This window comes from Saxophila tyrrhenica, assembly GCF_035928015.1.
Source record: "Saxophila tyrrhenica strain CCFEE 5935 chromosome Unknown scaffold_20, whole genome shotgun sequence".
Classification (NCBI taxonomy): Eukaryota; Fungi; Ascomycota; class Dothideomycetes; order Mycosphaerellales; family Extremaceae; genus Saxophila; species Saxophila tyrrhenica.
This window is the reverse complement of record NW_027041752.1, coordinates 83,948-106,248: the sequence shown is the minus strand read 5'-3', so window position 1 is coordinate 106,248 and position 22,301 is coordinate 83,948. Positions and strand designations below refer to the sequence as shown.

The 22,301-nt window shown below is 55.7% G+C and overlaps 10 protein-coding genes across 10 annotated transcripts; 7 read left to right on the top strand and 3 right to left on the bottom strand.

Moving 5' to 3' along the window:
* Positions 1-809: 809 nt before the first annotated feature.
* Positions 810-2,981, bottom strand: LTR77_009940 (uncharacterized protein; the record flags this gene model as incomplete). Its single annotated transcript, XM_064807166.1, has 1 exon — positions 810-2,981. The coding sequence occupies one exon, from the start codon at positions 2,979-2,981 to the stop codon at positions 810-812; it is 2,172 nt and encodes a 723-aa protein (XP_064654539.1).
* Positions 2,982-3,855: 874 nt separating this feature from the next.
* LTR77_009939 (uncharacterized protein) lies at positions 3,856-4,754 on the top strand (the record flags this gene model as incomplete). The annotated part of the gene is made up of 2 exons (XM_064807165.1): positions 3,856-4,394; positions 4,451-4,754. The coding sequence occupies 2 exons, from the start codon at positions 3,856-3,858 to the stop codon at positions 4,752-4,754; spliced, it is 843 nt and encodes a 280-aa protein (XP_064654538.1).
* A 225-nt stretch (positions 4,755-4,979) lies between these two features.
* LTR77_009938 (uncharacterized protein) lies at positions 4,980-6,173 on the top strand (the record flags this gene model as incomplete). The annotated part of the gene is made up of 2 exons (XM_064807164.1): positions 4,980-5,255; positions 5,310-6,173. 2 exons carry the CDS (start codon positions 4,980-4,982, stop codon positions 6,171-6,173), a joined length of 1,140 nt encoding a protein of 379 aa, XP_064654537.1.
* A 425-nt stretch (positions 6,174-6,598) lies between these two features.
* Positions 6,599-7,417, top strand: LTR77_009937 (uncharacterized protein; the record flags this gene model as incomplete). The annotated part of the gene is made up of 1 exon (XM_064807163.1): positions 6,599-7,417. The coding sequence occupies one exon, from the start codon at positions 6,599-6,601 to the stop codon at positions 7,415-7,417; it is 819 nt and encodes a 272-aa protein (XP_064654536.1).
* Positions 7,418-7,926: 509 nt separating this feature from the next.
* LTR77_009936 (uncharacterized protein) lies at positions 7,927-9,165 on the top strand (the record flags this gene model as incomplete). The annotated part of the gene is made up of 1 exon (XM_064807162.1): positions 7,927-9,165. The coding sequence occupies one exon, from the start codon at positions 7,927-7,929 to the stop codon at positions 9,163-9,165; it is 1,239 nt and encodes a 412-aa protein (XP_064654535.1).
* Positions 9,166-9,643: 478 nt separating this feature from the next.
* On the bottom strand, positions 9,644-10,961 carry LTR77_009935 (uncharacterized protein; the record flags this gene model as incomplete). The annotated part of the gene is made up of 2 exons (XM_064807161.1): positions 9,644-10,846; positions 10,902-10,961. 2 exons carry the CDS (start codon positions 10,959-10,961, stop codon positions 9,644-9,646), a joined length of 1,263 nt encoding a protein of 420 aa, XP_064654534.1.
* A 1,093-nt stretch (positions 10,962-12,054) lies between these two features.
* Positions 12,055-13,202, top strand: LTR77_009934 (uncharacterized protein; the record flags this gene model as incomplete). The annotated part of the gene is made up of 2 exons (XM_064807160.1): positions 12,055-12,143; positions 12,197-13,202. The coding sequence occupies 2 exons, from the start codon at positions 12,055-12,057 to the stop codon at positions 13,200-13,202; spliced, it is 1,095 nt and encodes a 364-aa protein (XP_064654533.1).
* A 458-nt stretch (positions 13,203-13,660) lies between these two features.
* IPI3 (Pre-rRNA-processing protein ipi3) lies at positions 13,661-15,211 on the top strand (the record flags this gene model as incomplete). The annotated part of the gene is made up of 1 exon (XM_064807159.1): positions 13,661-15,211. One exon carries the CDS (start codon positions 13,661-13,663, stop codon positions 15,209-15,211), a length of 1,551 nt encoding a protein of 516 aa, XP_064654532.1.
* Positions 15,212-15,718: 507 nt separating this feature from the next.
* LTR77_009932 (uncharacterized protein) lies at positions 15,719-16,973 on the top strand (the record flags this gene model as incomplete). Its single annotated transcript, XM_064807158.1, has 2 exons — positions 15,719-16,719; positions 16,766-16,973. 2 exons carry the CDS (start codon positions 15,719-15,721, stop codon positions 16,971-16,973), a joined length of 1,209 nt encoding a protein of 402 aa, XP_064654531.1.
* Positions 16,974-17,604: 631 nt separating this feature from the next.
* Positions 17,605-22,101, bottom strand: KOG1 (Target of rapamycin complex 1 subunit kog1; the record flags this gene model as incomplete). The annotated part of the gene is made up of 1 exon (XM_064807157.1): positions 17,605-22,101. One exon carries the CDS (start codon positions 22,099-22,101, stop codon positions 17,605-17,607), a length of 4,497 nt encoding a protein of 1,498 aa, XP_064654530.1.
* Positions 22,102-22,301: the final 200 nt, after the last annotated feature.

The window sequence follows — 22,301 nt, the reverse complement described above, 5'->3', positions numbered from 1 at the left end:
CCGCACGATGAACGTCGCGGACGCCACTTCCAACGGCGTCGCCGGTGAGGCCGTGGAGTTCGTTGATGCGGCTACGAGGGGTAGATCGGCGGGGAGTGTTAGTAGGGTGGCGTGGACGGTTGGGTGGCGCCGGAGGGAGGTGAGGAGGTGGGAGAGGTTCAGGGTTGTGGTCATGCCGGTTGCGAGGAGCGTGGAGGGGGCGTCGAGGATTAGGAGGGTGCGTTTTGGGGTTTCGGTTTGTGATGAGGGGGTGGAGAGGGTGGTTAGGGCGGTGGTGATTGTGTTGAGGAGGGGGGCGAGGTTGAAGACTTTTCGGTCCTGGGATGGTTCGGGCAGGGAGTGGTAGAGCAGGTCGAGGAAGGCGAAGCGGGTTTTGTATTGGGGTTTTGAGATATCGATGGACTAAGTGGCGTTAGCAGTGTGGTCTGGATGTGTCGAAGAGGGTGGGAGTGGGTACCATCGATTTACGCAGTTCATCTTGCCAGAATCTCTCGTCGCGGAGCCAGCTTACGAGGAGGACGGCTGTTTCTGGTCCCGAGTCTGCTTCTTCTTTTGCTTCATGTTGGTGTGAGAGAGTGGCGCCGATGAAGCGGGTTGTGAGCCAAGTGGGTGTGTTTGCTAGTGTTCCTGATAACAGGACCAGAGAGCGGTGTGGTGGCAGACGAATGTATGGTTCTAGAGTTGGAGGTATGCGGTTGCGGGTGGCCATTTCGTTTAGAAGAAAAGATGGTTGCGTTCAGCAGCAGTGAAGTTGAGGCCAAACATTGAAGTGGATATCGAAGGCTGACTAAGCGCATACCATCTAAAAGTCAGACAAATTGAATCGTCCTCCTCTCCAATCGATCATCTAAGAATATCTCGCCATCCATTGCCTGGTGCACATAGCTTGCTCCCAGCAGTCTATACCTGTCTCCGTCTCCAGCATCAACCTTACGAACGGCGAACGGAATCGCAAATCCAAAGACCACACAGAGCTCATCACCGCGTTTCGCCGCCATCGGAACCCACCCCATCCTTCCATTTTCGCTCGTGAAAAAGCGTCGACCATACCGCTGGTCCTGTTCATTGTTCTCCCACGCAGTAGCCACACCCGCCAGCTCCGTAGCGTCCTCAAGTGCGGTCGAATTCTCATCTGTCTGCAGTCCCGGCTGTTCAGGCGAAATGTCCATCTCCCAGCATCTATTGCGGTACGACGTGACAGCCTCCAGCTGGTCGTAAAACCTTCTAGATGATTGGTAGCTCGGGTGACCACTCGCTCGGATCATAGCGCAGTGTCGCAGATATGCCTCGTATGCAGCGACCGGGTTCAGGTCTTCTTCAAATTCGGCTCCGAAGCGGTAGCAATCGAGAAAGGTCCTGAAGTGGCTTTCTTCTGCTTCGCCTGGAACCTCTTCTGCGCGCTCTTCTACCATGTGCCGGCACTTTACCAGCCATCTTGACTCGACACGCCGGTCTTCGACCGCTGCTGCCTCTGTACGCTTGTCGGTGTTGTAGTAAGTGAATGACAATCCGTCACCTTCTGGAGTGGGCTCGGAAATCTCTTCGATCTTGTCGAAAATTATCGCTTTTGTATGAAGGATAGTCTTGTCGCGGGAAACGGTCATTTCCATCTGTTCGATATCGTACATCCCATCGTTGAGCGGATCTTCTGTCTCCATATACAGAGACGCCCAGAGTGGGCTCGAGAACTGCCATGTGGGCACCCAGGAAGGGGCGTCGCCAGCAAGCGGTCCTTGGACGTCGACATAGCACATGTTCCGGACCATGGACGGCGGGAACTCATCTGTCCCTTGCTCGCAGAGTGCCACCTCGATGAGAACGTCTCGCAGGCTCTTTTTGTAATCCACAAGGTCGTCTACTTTCTGCAGCATCTCGCTTGGGCTTGAGGTGGACTCGGAAACTTCCCACTGAGCATTGGTGAGCTGCTTCCTAGGTGTCTTCCAGAACGCTGGATCTGTGAAACCCTTCAGACATACAACCACGGCGAAGATTCTATCGCGCGCGTCAGATGACTTGAAGAAGGACGTCTCGAGCAAGATATCAGCCAGCGATTCGTGCAGCCACGGTTCCTGCTCAGCACGCATCAGCTGTACAATGGAGACGGCGAGATCACAGTGCCTCCTTTGCAGATCATCGAGTGCTTGTCGGTAGTTGACGAACCTCACGATGCGGTAGGCACCGCCCAATATGATATCGGGAGAAGTCTCGTGAGATCCAACGCGGAAGACACAGTGTCTCGCATTCGTGACTTCCTGGAGGATCCACCGCCGGCCGAACCACGTCTCGCTGAAGATGAAGGACGCTGCTCGCCATGGATCCGAGCTCAAGTCTGATGGAACGCCAAATTCTTCCAACTGACTGACTTGCTCGGGACCATCAGGGAACAGATACGATGTCTCGTCCAAGTAAAGATTACGAATGTCGTCGCCATTGGCAGACGGATGTGCTGCACAAAGCTTCTCCAACAGCCTCAGTCCAAGAGCCGTATCGTACAACTCCTCTCCCAACCAGACAACGACTGACTCAGCATCGGAGTAAGTCGAAGCCATCCTCCGCACCTGCACGCTCTTCTCTTCGTCGTCGTTCTGGTTGATACACACAGCGTCTGCCCATAGGTACTCGTCGGCATACTTCTCCCGCAGCGAAGAGAGAGCGTTGTCCAGCCGGGACGGGATCATTAGTCTTTGGCCATTGCACTTCGTCTCTCGGTTGCGGATGGGTATGCCCCAGGCGTAGGAGAGAGCATGGTATTTGCTGCTTCCGCGATCTCTGACGATGAGGTCGAATGAGATGGCAGATCCTGGTGAGCCGAGCGCGAGCTTGAGTAGTCGGATCTGGTCTGACCGTATCCGCGGACCGTATTTGAAGGGTGGCAGAGTCGAATATAACCAGCTGCGGCGTGGGATGCTAGGTCCCTGGGGATGGCGCTCTGCTGTTGTGGTAGTGCTTTCTTGGATGCTATCATTAGAACGCTTGGTCATGGTTGGAAAGTCTTCCTGTGCTCACAGGAGGTCTTTCACTGTCGGGCATTAACGAGCTGCGATGGTTATGGTTATGTTTCCAAGATCTGCATGCAGAAAATCTGCCACCTACCCAATGCTGAGGGAAAGAGTATACTTACATCTCGAGCTGGAGAGTTACATGTCGGTTTTGGCCCCCAATCCAGTGGTTGTTTTGTTGGCAAGCTCGATGAAGCGGAATCTCTCGAAGACTGTTGAAGCACCTTCACGGATTAGAGTAATGAGAGTCTACAGTGCGTACCAAGCGAGTCCGCTTGAGTCTACACGTTGAGAATATCATCTTGATGGAAGTTGTGAGTTTCAAGAAGAAAGATCGTGCGCGTGTTGATGTTGATGTTTTGATCGGTGAATAGAAAGACCGAACCGGTGCTCATTTAACTGCCCTCTCGTCCACTTCCACTTCCTCTTCGTCTTCCATCGGTGGGAGGGCTTGGAGACGATAGCCTACAACGTTCACGTTACGGCCATGGGGCTACCGTCGAGTCCCTTGTAGAGCAGATACGACATCGTCGGCCTCTTCGTATCTGCCACGGTGAGCCTAGATGAAATCCGCAGTGAATCTGCCTTGACTGCCCGCAAATTCACGAGAGAAACGTTCAAGTCAAATCAAGTACATATGGGTGTAGATGAAGCGGGTAGGTGAATGTTCGACTATCTGAGATGATCTCGTGATCTTCTCCTGTTCCATCCGTTTGCGATTGCGTCTACCTGCATGTGCATGGTTTCACTGCACAGATTTGTGCGACCTACTCCTTTTTAGCTTCTCCTTGAACCATCCTGCTACTGAACAGGCCCAGGCTGGTTCGAGAAAAAGACCATGACTGGACACTCTATGATGGCTCTCCTCATCCTGGCTCTGGTGACCGTCGCAAGCGTCAACATCATTTTCCCGTTCATTCAACCTAGCTGCGACTTCTACCACAACCCGGACACTTGCCTGCGGGGCCAGGTGTGCACCGAGAACAACCAATGCGTACCCGACTTGGTGCTGGCTTCCCACGCGACTCGAGCTACAGCTGCACGTGCCGATGGTCGATGCGGCCGCGACTTCAGCGATGCTACGTGTGATCCAGCAGGCCCCTATGGTGGGTGCTGCTCTGGACACGGATATTGTGGTGTCACACCCGAGCATTGCTTGGTGGCCAACGGCTGCCAATCTGACTGCGGTTCACCTTCAGATATATCTCCTGGAACGCCCTCTGCACCACCAACTGCTACTTCACCAGATGCGACGCTGAGCGAGCCCGTCATTGGACCAGGAGCAACGACTTCTGCTGCTGCGCAAAGTGGACCTGCGGCAACAGATGGCACATGCGGAGCTGGCAATGGCGGCACCGTCTGCTGTGACTGGATCTACGGCAGTTGCTGTTCTATGTAAGAGTCCACCTAAACCCGTGCTGAGCAGCATTTAAGATGACAAATTTGCGAAGGTATGGCTTCTGCGGCTCCACCAACGCTCACTGCGGCAAAGGCTGCCAGTCCGGACCATGTAATCAAGCTCCAATAGCATCGACACCAGGCCCGTCACCAGCGCCTGTCAACCCACTCCTTGGATCTTTCCGTGTCGTTGGTGACTCTGGAGTACCAGCAATGCACGCTGCCCTCATGCCCAACGGAAACGTGGTGTTTCTGGAAAAGGTGGAGAACTACACCAATCTCGATCTGCCCAACGGACAACTCGCCTACAGCTCAGAGTACGATCCGCTCACCAATAAAAGAGTCCCTCTCGCGTAAAAGACCAATGCTTTCTGCTCGGGAGGATTGTTCCTCGCAGACGGTACACTCGTAAATGTAGGGGGCAACGGTCCTCTCACATGGCTGGATCCGACCGTTGGCGATGGCTTTCGCGGCTTACGATACCTCACTCGCTTCGCGACAGACGCGTCACTTAATGGGAAGGACTGGTCAGAGCCTGGCAACTTGCTGAATACTCGGCGGTGGTATGCGAGCGTCCAGTCTATGCCCGATGGGACACTCTTCGTTGCATCTGGGAGCTTGAATGGCAAGACACCTGCTGATCCGCAGAACAACAACCCAACGTACGAGATCTTGGACAGGCAAGGCCGCAGTATGGGCGAGTCTGTCCCCATGACGCTGCTGAAGAAGGCAGAGCCATACTATATGTATCCATTCATCCACTTGCTCGCGGATGGAAGGCTTTTCGTGTTCACTGCCAAGAGCAGCCAGGTGTTCGACGTGACCACGAACGACGTCGTGAAAGAGCCTCCAGAGTTGGTGAGTCGAGACCACTATGAAGGGTCGGAGTTGTGATATGCTGACTGGCTGCAGCCTGGCGATTACCGCACCTACCCAAACACCGGTGGCAGCGCATTGCTCCCTCTCTCATCATCGAACAACTGGCAGCCAGACATCATCATATGCGGCGGCGGAGCATATCAGGACATCTCGTCTCCGACCGACCCTTCCTGCGGTAGGATCCGGCCTCTTGATGACAACCCAACATGGGAGATGGATTCCATGCCCGAAGGCCGTGGCATGGTGGAAGCCATACTGTTGCCGGACGGTACCATTCTCTGGCTCAACGGCGCGCAACAGGGCGCTCAAGGCTTCGAGCTGGCGACAAAACCTGCGTTCGAGACGCTTATCTATGACCCGGAGGCTGTGCTTGGGAAACGTTGGACTACTGGCGCGAGTTCGGAGATACCAAGGCTGTACCATTCTGTTGCGCTGTTGCTGCTCGATGGCACGGTGATGGTTGCTGGCTCGAACCCATGGGCGGTGCCTGTGCTTGAAGCAACGCCGGACTATCCGTACATCACGGACTTCCGGGTGGAGATCTATACGCCGGCGTATCTCTCTGGCGACAATGCGAACAGGCGGCCGACGAACGTCAAGCTCTCCACCCTGAGCCTTGTTGCGGGCTCGGAAACGTTTGCCGTCGACTGCGATGTGCCTGCGGCTGTTCAGACGATCAAAATTGCGCCATACCACGGCGGCTTTGTGACGCACAGCCTGCACATGTCTCATCGGATGTTGTTCCTGGACATCGAAGGGTTCCAGCCTGGGGCAGAGCAGCAGTCACTGACTGTGAGCATGCCTCCGAATAACAACGTTGCTCCACCGGGACCGTACGTTGTCTATGTGGTTGCGGATGGAGTGCCGAGCATTGGGCAGTTTGTCATGGTTTCTTGATTGATTGATAGCTTCTTGACTTAAATGGATTGGGACTGTTTTCTTGATACGATCTAGCGGACTCTGCAGCTGCTTCACCTTTAACCGGCAAGTCAATGCTATCCCGTTGAGTATCCCGATTAACGGCCGTCAGATTTTTCGACGAAGGCACCATTTCTTTTTCAGCCGCACATTCTACGCAAGCAATGAGTTCCGTACGAAGCTTTTCCGTCGAGCTCCACGGTGGAGCTGTCGGAGCTTGATGCTACGTTCTTCAACCTCCGCCATGCGTATTGACTCGATCGTTTAACATTCGACGCTTACGTTGTTTCTAATTCATAAACTGAGTTGACACTGACTTGGAAGCGCCTTTTCTTTGGTCCAGCAGCATCAGTCCGACGTAGAGCCAACTCCTGCTGTGCTCCCTAGAGAAGAAACCACAGCAGATGGCGGTCCCGCTCGCACAGTCAGCGATATATCCCAGTCTCAAAGACAAGACTGTTGTCGTTACCGGAGGCGCGGAAGGTATTGCTGCCGCTACAGTCGAACTATTCTGCAGACAGGGCAGTAAAGTCATCTTCTTCGACATCTCCGGAACATCCGCCGACTCTCTGATCAAACAAATCAAGCAACATCAAGCAGAAGTCAACGCCTTACCCTGGACTATTCCATCCTTCTACTACTGCGACGTCACCAATCTCGAGCAGCTGCGAGAGACAGCAGAGAACGTCCTCAAGGAACATGGTACAGTAGACGTCCTGGTCAACTCCGCCGCTGCCGCAGGAGCGAAATCTCGAGTCCCCTCTGTCAAAGTCACACCGGAATCCTGGGAGTTCGACATCAACGTCAACCTCCGCCACGTCTTTTTCTTGACCCAACGCATCGTCCCCGCGATGCAGAAGCAAGGCCGCGGAAGCATCATCAACATGGGCTCGATCAGCTGGCGGATCCCGGCCGTCGGGACACCTGTGTACATGGCCGCCAAGGCAGCGATCATGGGCCTGACGAAGACGCATAGCAAGGAGTTTGGAAATGAAGGAGTGAGGGTGAACTCGGTCATGCCTGGGGCGATCGCGACTGAGCGACAGATCAAGGAAGTGCTGACGAAGGAGTATCGGGAGGAGGTGATGCGGAACCAGACGGTGAAGAGGGATTTGGTGCCGCAGGAAGTGGCGAGTGTGATTTTGTTTCTGGCTAGTGATGATAGTAGTGGTGTTACTGGGTCGAGTTATGTGGTTGATGGGGGGTGGGTGAGCGATGTGTAGTTATTAGGGGAACTTTGGCTTTGAGGCTACGTCCCTTGAAGCCGCTGTGCGGACTGCAATACCGTACCTTGCGGTCTATAGAACTGATAGAAGATCTTCTTAGTAATGTAGTCGATCGTTGAGGAGACGGAAGAGTACGGTCAAGTAGCCCATATTGCTGCATAGATCGTCAAGTGGTCCGCACTCGATCGATCTACAACTTCCCCAACTCCGCCGTTCCTCAGTCTCTTTCCTGACTGCTTACCTATACGCACCTCGATAGCCGTTGGTAGACTGCAAAACCCGACTGACATTCCTTGAAAGTAAAGGTTCATTCGGCTGGCTGAACGGTTCCACATAATGGCGCAGCCTCAGCTTCAGCTTCACGCCTTGGAGGCAGTGCAGCCGCGGCCGCATTGACGGGGCACGGGGAGCCTTATGAATGCTAATGGTAAGCAAGTCGACCATCTGTACTTTCTTCCTGTTCTCGTTCATATCTTCTACACAACGAACCAAGCCGAAGCCCAATCATGGGACTCCTCGACTACTTCCATCTGCCTCCGGACCCCATCGTCTCATTTCGACTTGACTCTCACAGGCCCTTCGGACCAGGAAGCCCTGTCTCTGGTCTCCTCGTACTGGAAGTCCCGCCAGACCCCAAGGCAAAGACGCAACCACCACCACCAAGACAAATCAACACCGCAGAGATCACCTTCTACGGCCGAGCAGCTACTGCTACCACCCGCTCGGAGTCCACCGGCAACAATCAAACGAGGACCATCTACTACAAAGACGAAGTCTCCTTGTTCCAGCAGCCTCGGCTGCTAGCCCAGGGCGTTTCTGTCGACGAGAGTAGTCCGTTCACCTCGAGATTCGAGTTCGTGTTTCCTTACGGAGCGGATGCCCTGCCTTTCCCATCCCCGTATAAGGAGGGAAGGCGGATCCACGGCATATACGATGCGGCGTTCGACCAAAGGCCATTACCCCCGAGCTTCGAGCTAGGAGGTGGCAATAACTACGCGATCGTGGAGTACAACATGAAGGTAGTGTGCCAGTTCGAAGGAGACAAGGTTCCCCTCGAAGTCCTTCTTCCGGCGCCACTGGAGTTTGCACCACCCTCGTCAGTTCCACTCCATCTCAGCCAGCGGCCCCAACTTAAAGAGTTCGTGCAGGAAGCAGAGCACTACTCCAGCAGCCGATTGACCGGTGCCGAGAAGAGCTTCAAGCACAGCTTCCGGGACAAGTTCAGCTCGAGCACGCCGTCTGTGGATGTCGTGCTGAAGGTCACAATGCCGAGCAGTCTGCAGCCTGGAGCTTCCTTCCCCATTTACGCCTGCATGGAAGTCAGCAAACCATCCACGCCGGAGATCAATCTGCCGGTAGCCGACATCAGGATCAAGAAGCTGGAGTGGCATCGCCTAGTCTACTATCGTGCTCCGCTTGATCACCCTCACTCCCACGTCAAGGAGCACGAGCAGTCCCGGACCGACGAGACGAAGCTCAACACGCTTCCTGAAAGCCAGTGGATCGAGCCACGTGAAACCATCCCAGGCCAGGATAAGAAAGAGAGATCCTGGTACTACCCTGCTACGTTCGAAGCGAGAGTCCCTGGGGATGCGTGCATGAGTTTCCACACGAGGAATATTGATTGCGGGTATGGGTTGGAGGTGAAGCTGGAGACTGAACTGTGTGGGAAGGAGTTTGAGTACAAGGTTGTGACGGATGTGCTGGTTGTTCCAGGCGGTGGCGCCGGCGGTGGTATGGTCTGATCTCGTGCGTATACGCAAAGAGCGGAAGAGTCGGAACAGATCAAGACTCCTTGTTGGCAACGTCGGATCTATTCAAGACTCCAAAAATCGACGACTCTCCAATCCAAGGTAAAGGAGGAGGGTTCGTGATCGGGTATCAGGACCTTCCGATGTCTTCGGCCAGACACACATACTGGGCCTCTCCATGCTTTCGCCAATGTCTGGCCCAGCGGAACTTTCAAAGCACTGACCGACCAACCTCTCACAACATCAGACCGCATCTGGTGATCGACAACAAAGGGGCAGCAAAGCCAAGGTTCAGAGGAGGCGAGCAACCACGGGGGGGACAGACACAAGGTTCCTCAAAGCTCTCGTGATGCGGAGAGTCGGTGGACGTCATTCGTACAAAGTACCAGTAGTGTGAGGAGAGGACGCTGCTTGGAGCGGCGTGGAAGTCATAAAAATTGATAAGAGCAGCAATACCTCAAACTACCACACCCTACATAAACCCTCCCACTCCCCCCGCAAACTGATTCAATATATCAACCGGGAACTTCGCAGCCATCTCATGATACCCCGCCGGATTCGGGTGCAGACAGTCACCCGAATCATAATACGGCGCCAACTGCGTCGCATTGTTCGGATCCCTGACGATCTGATCGAAATCCACCACGGCGTCGAACCATCCACTGTTGCGAATCCAGTCGTTCACCCTCAGCCGCGTCTCCTCCCGTATCGGCACGCTGTAGGATTGAAGACTGGAGTTGTAGCACCCGAACGGCGTGATTGTGGCTCCGAACATCGGGATCCCCGCCGTGTGCACGCGCGTGATGATTTGCTTGTACGCTTGGATCAGCCTATCCCCGGTGTAAGTTTGGTTCGCCTCAGTAGTGTCGGCTACGCCGATATCGTTGACGCCTTCGAAGATCATGGCGTATTTGATCCCGGACTGTGCGAGAACGTCGCGATCAACCCGCGAAACGGTATTAGGGCCTAATCCGTCGTAAAGCACGCGGTTGCCGCCGGCTGCTTGGTTGAGGACGGAGATTTGTTGGAGGGAAGTGGAGGATTGGCGTTGCAGGCGGTTGAACAAGAGGTTAGGCCACTGGGTGTTGGTGTTGATGTAGCTGCTGCGGCCGTCGGTGATGGAGTCGCCGAGGACGACGAAGCCGCGGTAGGATGGGGGCTCCCAGGCTTCGACGGCGGAGAGGAAGTACCAGTGTTGCGTGGTGAGGGTGGAGGGGTCGGTCATGTTTGGGTCAGTGGTGTAGTCGCCGGACGAGTACCAGATGTTGAGGCGGGATCCCGGGTGGGAGGTGATGTAGTTGCTCTGCTGGCCGGTGGCAAGATAGAGGGAGATAGAGATGACCTGGCCGGGGTTAATGGGGAAGTTGACAGGGTCGGAGACGGCAAGGGCGCCATTCGGGATGGTGATGGAGGAGTTGCCGCTCCAGGTTAGAGTCTGGAGCGTCTGGGTTTTGATGCCGCTGGCGCCGGTAAGGTTCTGTCCGGCCTCTGCACGAGGAAGCGCAATGGTAGCGGCGGTGATCGGGAGGTCGTTCAGGCCGAAGGCGTTGCTCAAGCGGACACGGATCTGCTCTGCGCCGATCGTCATGCGGAGGGTCTGTCTGATCGTAGAATTGGGAAAGACAAGCTCCGTCTGATTGAATGGGGGTGATGGCAGGTTGGCGAACTCCGTGAGCTGCGGCATGGCCGTCCAGGTATCAACCCAATGTCCACCGGCGGGATTGGGGGACAGTGATCCATAGGCTGGAGGCTCTGAGCGTTCGCTCCATATCGTTGGAAAGGCGAAGCATGGTGCGAGAGACAGTGCGAGAGCAAAGAGCGAGCGAGTCATCTTGACAGACTTGGGAGGACGCGGAGAGAGCAAGCACAGCCAAGGGAAAAGATCAGATGGGAGTTCTCAGCCTACTCATATCATTTCTTGCGTCCTGCTCGGTGGAGCTCGTGGCTAAAGAGCCTCTTGATCAATATAATGCAGGTACGTTGAGCCAAATGCCGACGAGGGGTATACAGATGAAGATGCCGTGCTGTGCCGTGCATTTACACCCACCAAGCGCTCGCCCGCCGGCTAAAATGCGATCTACAGCGGAGAGAATCTGGAGATTGCAGAGACGATTGCGGAAGGTGGTTGATTGTCTTCAGCCTGCGTGAAGTCTCGGTGCATTCGGTATCGAAAGCATGACGGGGACTGCTGATGCTGGAGCTGGGAGGAAGTGAGGTCTAATAAGGAGGACTGGAGGAGGAGGAGGTGGAAGACCAAGGAGCCGGCGAGCTTGGCCAAAACATCGGAGCGACTTCGGGCTGGGAGTGTGGATCCCTTTGGGCGACAGCAACATCCATCACTGATCACTGATCACCCCACTGCCATCGTAACACCTCGACGCGTCTCTCCCCATGCTTGCGTACTCGCATTCGTACGTCAAGTCTTGCTGTATACCGACTGAAGTTCGTGTCGCGAAGGCGCAGAATGCACACAAAGATGGAAGGAAAGCGGCAAGAAGATCTTCTCGAAGTCATCGTCCCGTAAGTGGCTTTTGGAGCCACCTCCGCTATCACACCATCGCATCTTAGTGTCATGGACCAAAAAGCCCTTTTTCTGCGCAGTATATCCTTGTAATGTCCGGTTTTACTCGCCACTCTTTTGACTCGGTCAAGCAAGAGCAAAGCACCGCCGCGTAGTGTTGTACGCGGAGCCAAGGAGTCTTGCGACGGAGTATTGCTACGAGGCTACCTGCGAAAACCGCACTCGGCTTATAGATAAAACGAATGCACTCCATCGCATGCGACTGCCGGTCGGGAGGCACTTTGATCGATAACGGCCTACATCCACAAGAGCGCGCTGTTACTTTGCCTAGCAACACCAGGGCATTCTTGTCCGTTAACAATATGGAGCAGCAAGATGGAAGAGTCCCTGGCACTGTGCTTCCCTCGAGGAGATTGATTGCTTCTTACGCCTTGGATTGGGTCGTCATTGCGTAAGCACAAACATTCAGTTGGAGCTTCTAGCAAGGTACTGACTATCCTTTAGCTGTTTCGCGGCGATCGGCGGCGGCATCAAGTCCATCGGGACGATACATCGACCCTTTTCGCTCCTAGACCTGAGCATATCGTACCCTCTGGCTGAACAATCAATCAGCTCGACAACGGTCGGCCTCGTAGCGATACTTGGCCCGATTGTGCTCATGTCCTTGACCATCGCCATCTTCGTCCCAGCTCGCAGCATCAGCCGCACGCTGAAGCGATCAGAACTGCTCCGCTTGAAGCTGTGGGAACTCCACGCCAGCCTTGCCGGTCTCGCGCTCTCCATCACTCTCGCGTTCATGGTAACCCAAGGCCTCAAGACAATCTTCCCGAAACCACGACCGCATTTCCTCGCCCTCTGTGACCCGGATCTGGACAACATCGCCGCGCACGTCGTTGGCGGGTATGGCCAGGACGTCAGCGACCGATGGACTATGGTTGATGTGTCGATCTGTCAGCATCCAATGCATCGGGTGCTGAGGAGTGGGCTGCAGAGTTTTCCTAGTGGGCATTCGTCGATGAGCTGGAGCGGGATGGCGTATCTTTCGCTGTTCCTGTGCGCCAGGCTGAGGATCGCTATACCGCATCTGCCATTGCAGTCAACTATCGCCCATCGGCCGGTATCGAGTGCATCCGGCACGGAGTTGCTGCCATTGCACAACGCGCAAAGATCGGAGACGTCATCTGACAGCAAGCCTTCGACAATATCATCCATCCAAAGACAAGGTCATCCACAGTCCACCATCCCGATTAATCGCCAGTCTGCCGCCCCACCAACCTACGGCATCCTCATCGCCCTCATCCCTCTGGCAGTAGCCACGTACATCTCCTCGACACGCTACACGGAATACTGGCACTTTGGGATCGACATCCTGACTGGCTCTGTCATTGGCATTCTCAGTTCATGGCTCGCGTTCAGATGGCACCACCTTCCGATACGACGAGGTCACGGATGGGCTTGGGGGCCACGGAGTGCGGAAGGGGCATTTGGTGTGGGTATGGGAGTTCACTAGATGCACCGCTACTGAATGGCGGGTGAATAGATAAAGAGGTCTTTTCAATATTGGGAAGAGCGACGTCTTGGACTTTCTTCTGCTTCATCTCCAACATCGCAACCTCACTACAAGAGTTCGTCAGTTGCCTTGGGTTGACGTTGCTGTTCTACGTCTGCCGACTGCGAACTGTCCACCACTGCAATGGCAAAGGTTACCAGCAAGCTCCGCTGTATGAGGATGAACTTCTTTTGCTGTGGAACTCGCTTGCATGTTGTGGTTGAAGTGAGGTTGCAATGGTGAAGAGGCGGCAGAAGAAAGTCAAAGATGTCGAAGGATTTCTCTAGATTCTAGCGCCCATTGGCTCGCAATGTTCCGCCGCTAGCTTATGTTTCTCGAGTCTTTCACCAACCTCTTCCGACTTTGCTTCCTGAAAACCAGACCACAAGGTCTGCAAAGAATCACTTATGACCAGGACCATGCTCACCGAGCAATTCATCGCCTCCACAGGCGTGCCACTGAAGCCTCCCCCAACATCAGTAGCCAAAGACGCCGCCATCTTCATCCACGAATTCCAACCACTCCAGGCGCAAAAGTCCATCTTCAAGAAAAGCGCTACGCCACCTCATTGCCTCGCTATCAGCGACTCTCACATCTTCGCCGCGCAGGCCGGGAAGGCTGTCGTGCATGTCTACTCCCGCTCGCAAGGGAATCAGGAAGCAACGGTGCCTTTTACCGAACGAATTACTTGTCTTGCGTTGGCTTGCGAAGACACTGTACTGATTCTCGGGACCACGGAGGGCAGGTTGTTTCTCTGGGAGACGAGTAGTGGAAGGCAGGTCTCGACGTCGCAGTCGCATCTTCAAGCTGTGAACAGGGTTGTTGTTGACCCGACGGAGAACTTCATCCTCTCTGCTTCGGAGGACTCGACGGTCCAAGTTTGGTCTTTGCCGGGGTTACTGTCGTTTACGAGTTCTGGTGCACAGGTTCTGTCGCCCATCAGGACGTTCTCTCCACATCGGGCTGGGATCTGCGACCTTGCGGTCGGGCATGGGAACGGATGCACGAATTTTGCTGTCTCGGCGTCTAAAGATAACACGTGCTTTGTCTGGGACTACTACAGCGGCAATGTACTAAAGACCTACCTCTTACCTGAATTGCCTACTTGCTTGGCATTGGACGCAGCGGACCGAGCTATCTACGTCGGATACGAGGACGGAAGTGTGCAGCAACTGGATCTATACAAGTCCAGCTCTGCAGATGCCTCTGCACCGATACAGCCGCCTCCATCAACGCACTGGAAAAGCCACGATAGCTCGGTCGGCAAGACGCTGAGCATGTCGCTTTCATTCGACAGCTGTACACTGCTCTCTGGCCACGAATCAGGAAACATACTGTCGTGGGACGTCGCCAAAGGTGGATATGCAACAAGCATTTTGCAGCATCCTCTACCTGGTCCTGTGAACTGCTTGGGACTCTTGCCTGTGCTTGGCTTTGTTGGCTCATCAGAGGTGGAGAGCAAAGTGCGCCTCTCGACGGTTGTCAAGCCCAAGTTTGGAGCATTCGACAGCGCCTCTGGTCTTGTGCCTGGCAACTACACCCAGACAGTGCAGCTTCTTAGTGATACCTCGGACGAAGGTCCTTCTGCTTTCCAGCTGGCGCTCACTGCCCCGTCATTCCCTGCTGCAATGCTGAATGAAGGGCTACAAGAGCTGCAAGCTTTCCGAAAAGGTCCCCAAACCAACGGAGCTGCTGCCAACGAGGAGGCCGCAGACTTCATGGCCTTAGACGATGAATCCGATCAGCCCAAGCAGCTGTCGCTCGAGGAGCAGAACACTGCTTTGAAGGCCGAGCTGGAAGCGCTGCGCAGGCTACAAGCCGCAAGTCTTGATAAGGTAGACCGACTCAATGCCGAGAGGAGGACACTGCTGGAACGAGATCAGAAGCACCGGCGCGGAGTATCGATGGCGCTTGATGGTCGCTTTTCCAGCCTTGGTGCCGACGACAGCAGTTCCAGTGATGATGGTTGAGATTTGATCGGATAAGTGCCCCTTCAACGAATGTCTCTCAGCCTCCAAGTATGCCAGCAAAGATGGGCAGGGCAGTTGAAAAGTAAGGATGCTGGAGATTTTGTGGATCATGCAAGGCGATGCAAGGCTACAGCTGCTACATTCTTCGACTCCACACAACCGTCAGCCACGTATTTGTTTTGCCTTATGCACAGGAGGAATGGGCCAAGCTCGTGCAGCCTCCCGACTTTACATGCGACAGGATACACTTCAAGAGTTGCAGTCAACCCATACGCCGAACGGAACCGGCAACAGTGTGTTCCAGGATCGAACACCAAATCGACAATGGCAGTTTTACAGTTCCTGCGAGGTGCATTAATTGCTTCGCTCGTTCTTGCGGCTTCAGCACGCCGCGCTCCCTTCCCTCAAGTTCTTCAACACAGACATGAAGCTGTGGAAGTTGGAAAGCGACAGGCGTACCCGGCCATTCCTCCACATATGAGCCATCGAACGAAGCATCCGGTCGCTATGACTTCTTCGGCTGGCGTTCTGACCTACATCACTCCTTCGCCTGGAGCATCGCCTGTCGCTGTGACCAGACAGAGCCAGATTGTTGGATCGTTCGTTCCGGAGTTCACGCTATGCGAGCTACCACCACTGGAGTTCTTCCCGATCTCGCGAATGCCGCCAGCCTCGAGGACACCGTTACCTTCTGGAATTTCTGCTGCACCGTACCAGAATTACTCCATCTCGACATGGCCGGGCAATGGCACTTGTACCACGATCTACAGCCCGACTATCACTATGGTCTGCGCGACTACGCTGACTGCTCTGGCTGAGAAGTACACCATCACGAACTGTGCTCAGGACCTGACCTTCTCTACCGAATACGGAGCTGTGCTGGTTACACCAACGCCAACGCCGGTGGCATTGCCATCTCCAATCAGTGTCTCACTTCAAAACAGCTCTGTCGGCCCCGTCGCTGGAGGATCGCAAGGCACCGCAGCGCTCCCACCAGCCCCAGGCTCAAATACCACCGTAGCCCAGGGCACCGGCCTCATGCGCCGACAAGCGACAGACAGCGCCTCGGCAACCATCACACCAGGCCCATCCATCGAACTCCTAACGACCTACTACCTCGCGCCCTGGCAACAACTCACCGCCGGCGAAGCCCCTACCGACGTCGACCTCAAAGTCTGCCGCACCTTCGCCCTCAACGACACCACGGAGTGCATCCGCGAGTATCAGCACTGGACCACCTCGCTCGTCACGGCCTCCCGGACTTCTACCACCAGCGTGAATATTTCCACCACGATCCATGGACGGAGCCAGATTATTGTTGAGACGTTTGTGGCGAATGTCACGGAGATGTTGACGACTTTTAGCATGTCTACGACGATGGAGCTGGAGTATCAGACCGAGTGGACGACGACGCATTCAACGACGAGGGAGATTGGGGCGGGGAGTACGAGTACGGGGCCGACGGTTTATGAGACGTTGACGGTGGCGCATCCGAGTAGCACGGCGATGTGAGTACTTTCAACCCTGGGGCCGGAGAGTAGGGTCGAAGTGTAGGAGGGCTGCTGATGATAGACAGGCCAACGTCAGCAGAAGCAACGACTACAAGCTGGACGACGATCCGCTCGACCAGCACCATCTTTGCGGGTACGACTACCGTTACAATGGCAAGCGGAGAGGTGCCTCCGACTGGTGCTCCGACTACACCGGCGCCTGCTACTACGTAAGTTGTCTCTTCCTTACTGTGGATCGATTTGAGAGCTGATGATTGACGGTTTTGGCAGGTCCGTCAATTTCGCAAGTATGCTTGGCATTGGAGCGAGATGGTTGAGGGAGCACATCGTGTGAGGAGGAGGCGGTTAAAGCGTTGGCGAAAGTGGTTTCGTGTACTTTCTGCGGCAGGTTTTGCTTCTCACGGCCGTGGTGGGCGATTGGGGGATAGATATACTTCAATGATGAGCTTTTCACTTCCATCCATATCATATTGACATCGCTGTGCTGTCGACTGCAGCTCAGAACTCACCTCTGATATCACTCATCACAATGTTTAGTGAAGGGCTCGAGATCTCGAAAGAAGTTGACAGAGGCTGCGTTGGTTTGATCAATACTCATTCGTTTCGCTAATATGCTAGCAGGTAAGTATACTTATACACTAACTCCCTTCCGTGCCTCGCCCAGCCTTCGAGTTCTCCCTCGAGGGCGAGCAGGTGAAACGCCGTAGCATGTCCCTTTGCATCTCCGAAGCAGCACCGATAGCGCCATACCCATTTCCCATCCCATCCCAATACAAGCAAACACCACGCTAACCCACCCAGCAAAACATTACCCTCCCCCATCGCTCCTTCTCCCCTCTCTCCTCTCCCCCTTCTTCCCCTCCCCTCTCCCTCAGAGAGGTATCACTCCGCCCACACCTCCACCAACCCCCTCCCCTCCTTCGCCCCACCTCCACTCCTCCCACACCGGAACAAATTCACATGCCCATCATTCACCGCCCCACACGCCAACATCATGCGATGCGGATGGAAAGCCGTCGCGGTAATCGGCGCATTCCTGCCCGCGCCGCCGAAAGGCCCGCTTCCAAAACCCCCGGCGCCCGCGAAACCCGTCATGCGCAGGTAGCTCATGTACGGTTCCGCGGAGCTGAGTTCTTTGAGCCCGCCGCCCATCGTGTACACGCGGATCGTGTGGTCGGCGCCCCCCGTGGCGAAGACGGGCGCGTGTTCGTGCACGGACAGCGTGCGCAACGAGCGCGCCGTGCTCCCCTTCTTAGGCGGGAGCGAGGCGACGGGGTGGCTGGCGCGGATGTCCCAGAGGCGAATGCCGCCGTTGCTTTCGGCGGAGATGAGCTCGCGCAGGCCGCCGCGCTGGAGGTGCGTGCCCACGATCCAGGATTTGTGGTGGCCGGCCCAGGTCTTGACCATGCTGTCGCGAGGGGAGCAGCGCTGGTCGTAGACGCGGACGCTGCCGTTTCCGAAGCCCGCGACGAAGATGTGGCCTTCGACTTGGTCGGAGGTGAGAGAAGTGATGCAGCTGCCGCTGCGGGCGGGGATGTCGGAGATGCAGAGTTCGCTGCCGGCGTGCCAGACGCGGATGACGCGCTCGTCGCCTGCGACCAGGACGCGGCCTTGGCCTTGCTGCCAGTCGAAGACGAGGCCGGCGGATTGCTTGTCCGAGACGACGAGGTCGGAGAGGGCGCGGAAAGAGGAGGCGAGGTGGATGGTCTGTTTGTCGGCGTAGTTGCGGAAAATGCGGATGATGCCGTCACTGCTGCCGGTCATGATCATCGCTTGGTCGTCTTCGTTGATGAAGCGCAGCTCGGTGATTCTGGTCCCGGGTGGGTTGGAGTTGGAGAAGCGGTTCAGCTGCTGCACAGTGCTCCAGTCCCAGACGGCAATGCTGTCGCGGTCATCGGCGGTGATGAGGTGGTTCTCGAACTGATGGAACACCATTTTCGCGGGCGCGGCTCCTATGCCGAAATATCCGCATGGCGTGTCCCATCGTTGAGACCCAGCAGACTCCTTAAGAGGCTGCGTTCCCCCAATGATCTTGTCGTTGCGGTTGCGGCGCCAAAGGCGCTCGTTGTAGCTGATTGAGCCTGGTTCGTCTGCCTCCGATGGTCGCATCTGCGGTTCGCGGAAGTAGGATAGCGACCAGTCGAAGATGTGAGACTGCAGAGGAAGCTGAGGCGTTTGCATCATATCCCTGTCCCGGAAGTACGGCGAAGGCGGAACTTTCGCAGGTGGCTGATGTGCAGGCCCAGAGATGTTGTCGAGAGCATCCGGCGCCATCATCGCAGCATCCTCTTGGCTTAGCGGGCGTGACCTATACGACCGATCTGCTGTGATGGATCCTCGATGCGAGCGCGTCGGCGAAGGCGGTGTGTCCTGGTTGGGCGTCTTACCTCCCCACCAGACAAGATTCTTCATCGCGGTGGCCACGCTGGCTGTGCGAGAGAGTCCGCCGAAATAACCGTCTGCTTTGGACATGGTTGAAGAAGGCGTAGGGGGCGTTTGTGGGCGGTAGTCGCGGGAGCGCTGCCTGCTCAGTCCATCCATATTCGGCAGTGTCATGTCTGGCTTCCGAGATGCCGAGCTGAGGACTTGATCCAGTACCTCGTTCGCATAAGCGCCGAGCGGCGACTCGAGCAGAGCATTGAGCACGTAGTCGACAAGTACGCCAGCGTTCCGGGCGACCTCCGGATGCGGATCGGTCGAAAGACTCAGCACCTGCCGCCACACAGCCCGATAGATTGTCTTCTTCGACAACGTCCTCGAAGGTCTGGTGACAGAACTGTGCTCTGACGTGCCAGCCTCCGAGGTCGTGAACGATACCTGCCGCTGATGGGCAGGCCGATGCCCGTTTACCAACCTCCCCGTTGATCCTCCCATGCCATCATAGCCAGCAGGCCCATCGTTCGCCCCATCCATCTGGAGAATCGCAACCTCGTTCTCAACGTCCTCATCTTTACCAGCCTTCTTATCCCGCTCTTCCAACAACTGCTCCCACGCCGCGACAAGGAAACGGGGTTCATACCTTTTGATAAAGACCGAGTAGAACACAGTTAGCTCCTTGCGAACCATGATCGAGCCATCCATGCCCATGCTCGAAACCACACTCGCAACCGTCTCTTCGATCAGCGTAACCTCTTGGTCGATCTTTCCCGTTCCAACCAGTGTCGCCAAAGCATCGAGCGCCGCTGCTCGCACTTCAGGGACGGGATCGTGGCTGCGGTCGCCGATGCGGCGGTGGGCGTTGAGTTTCATGCCCTGCATCTTCGCTTCGGGAAAGTCCTTCCATAGGTTGCTAAGGCACAGTAAGCTGAACTGTCGTAGCAGCGGACTCTCGAGGTCGTTGAGATGCGCGAGACAGCTTTCGATCACTTCTGGCGCTTCCTTCATCACCGAAAGCTTGCCGGGCTTGAAGTCCCTGCAGAAAGAAGCAACCACAAACGCGCACATGGCTCGGTGCTCTGCTGCATTGCCGACGGGAATACCGCTGGTGGCAGCGAGGATGTTGGCGAAATACATGAAGCCGTTATCTTTGAGCAGATCCGCCTGGCAAGTCTTGTCCACGGCAAGAATGCGGGCCCAGATGAAGACCATGGGTGGCTTGAGCTCGAATGCCTGTGATTGTAGCAGCTTGAGCACGTACGGGAATATGCCGATGCTGAGTGCGAGGCTGACTGCCCAGGGTCCGAGATCGAGGAACTTCGAGAGGAGAATGAGGGCGCGCAGGCGGTGGACTTGTGAAAGTAGGACCTGGAGAACTATGGGCAGTTGTTCTGGCGGCTTCGGTTGCTTGATGGTGGAGGCGGAGCTCGGAGGAGCAGAGGAGAGGTAGACTTCGAAGGCGGAGAGTTGATCCGAGAAGAAATCGGAATGGTTGTAAGCAAAATCAGGTGTAGGCGGGGGGTTGTTGGACGGTGGCTGCCCTTCTTGCGTCTTGTCAAACTCAACCTGCTGCTCGATCAGTGAGGGTAGCTGAGCGAGGATCATCTCGACAGCCAGATCCCAACTCTGCCATAAAGGATGGTTGTGGGTGTCCGGAATGGCAGGGTAGCACTGCGGTGTGCAATGGTATATCCGCATGATTCGCTGTGCGAGTAGGAAGTTGCGAAAGAGCGCCGCCACCATCAGGTCTTGCCTGAACAACTTCTTGAATACAGACTTCTCGAGGCAATTCCATGCGATGGTGTCGGTGATGGCCGTGAAGATCCAGTTGAGCTCACCCAAGGGAGTCCTTCGTTCTGACACCTTGCCAGGGATGTCACTCGCTTGAGCCAAAGTGATCCCCGAAGTTGCTGACAGTGGATTTTGCAGCATGAAGAAGCGAATGGCCATCTTGATCGGTGTTGTGAGGCAGGACGAGAAGATGTCGGCGGGTAGATCTGGGTTTGTGGGCAAGACTTCGTTCTCTTTACATGCTGCAAGGTGAATGCAGTCTTCCCATCGCATCGGCTGTGGATTGGGATTGCGCTTCATAGCCTCTGCTTGAAGCTGCAAATGCTTCTGTACGCCGTCCATGAATCCGTTGATGATACCACCAGCAGCGCTGCAGTCCCACACCCATAAGCCTGGCGCGCCCACCCAGTCTTGTAGATCGAAGAGGCTGATTGGGATGTATTGAGTGTAGCTCCGGTTGAAGCACCACACCTCCCCACTCGCGGTCGGCTTTGGCACCCCATGGCCGTTGTAGTGGAAAAGGATGCGCTCTGCGTGTGCATTCTTCCGTAGCTGCGATGTGTACCTCTTCAGCTCGTCGATTGTGGGGTCGAGGATGACCTTGTACCGTGTCCTAAGCGAGAGATTCTCATACTGCGACTGCAAGTTCTTCCCAATCTGCGCGTTCGCATTGTTCGAGGAGCTTTGATTCGTGCTATCCGGCGGTATGGGGTCGACCCAGCATTCCAGCCTCGCACATGGGTTTGTCTTGATGACGTCCGGCGGATCGACACCCACGTTCAAGCATAGCGCCAGCACAGCCGAGACGGTCTTCAACCGATCCTTCATCCGCCAGTCGCCAATCTCCGGTTGCTTCTGGAAGTTCTGCGGGGGGTTGCCGCCCGTCTCATGGCGTTTGTCTTCGTAGTACATGTAGAAGCTCTGACTGAGCAAGTTGGCCTGCTCGAGGGTGTCGAGCTGCGTGTCCCAGCCGTGACGCATACGGTGCTTCTTCTCTTTGCCTTCTCCGTCCTCGCTGGGGCCGTTGAGGTGGGAGGGAAGTGATGACAATCCGCTTGAGGCGCGAGTAAGTCGGGCACTGCTACCCATCTGCAGGCCATCATCGCCGTCCGAGTCGCTGTTGCTGGCATGTCCGTTGCTGGATTCGTGGGACAGTGAAGGTCGTGCTCGCTCTGCTTGGTCGGGCATGGCCCCAGGTGATGTACGCGTCATGGCGGTAGTCGCATGCTGGTGTTGGGGCAACGTGGGAGAGTGAGGCTCACGGATGTAGTGTCGACGAGATCGAGGCACAAGTCACGCTCGCTGAACCTCTGGCAGCTCACCTGAAGGTCGCACGAGTCATGGCCGCCGCCCGCATCCTCCACCCCGATGATCGACACGGGCCGAACCTACAGCTTAAAGCCGGTATAACC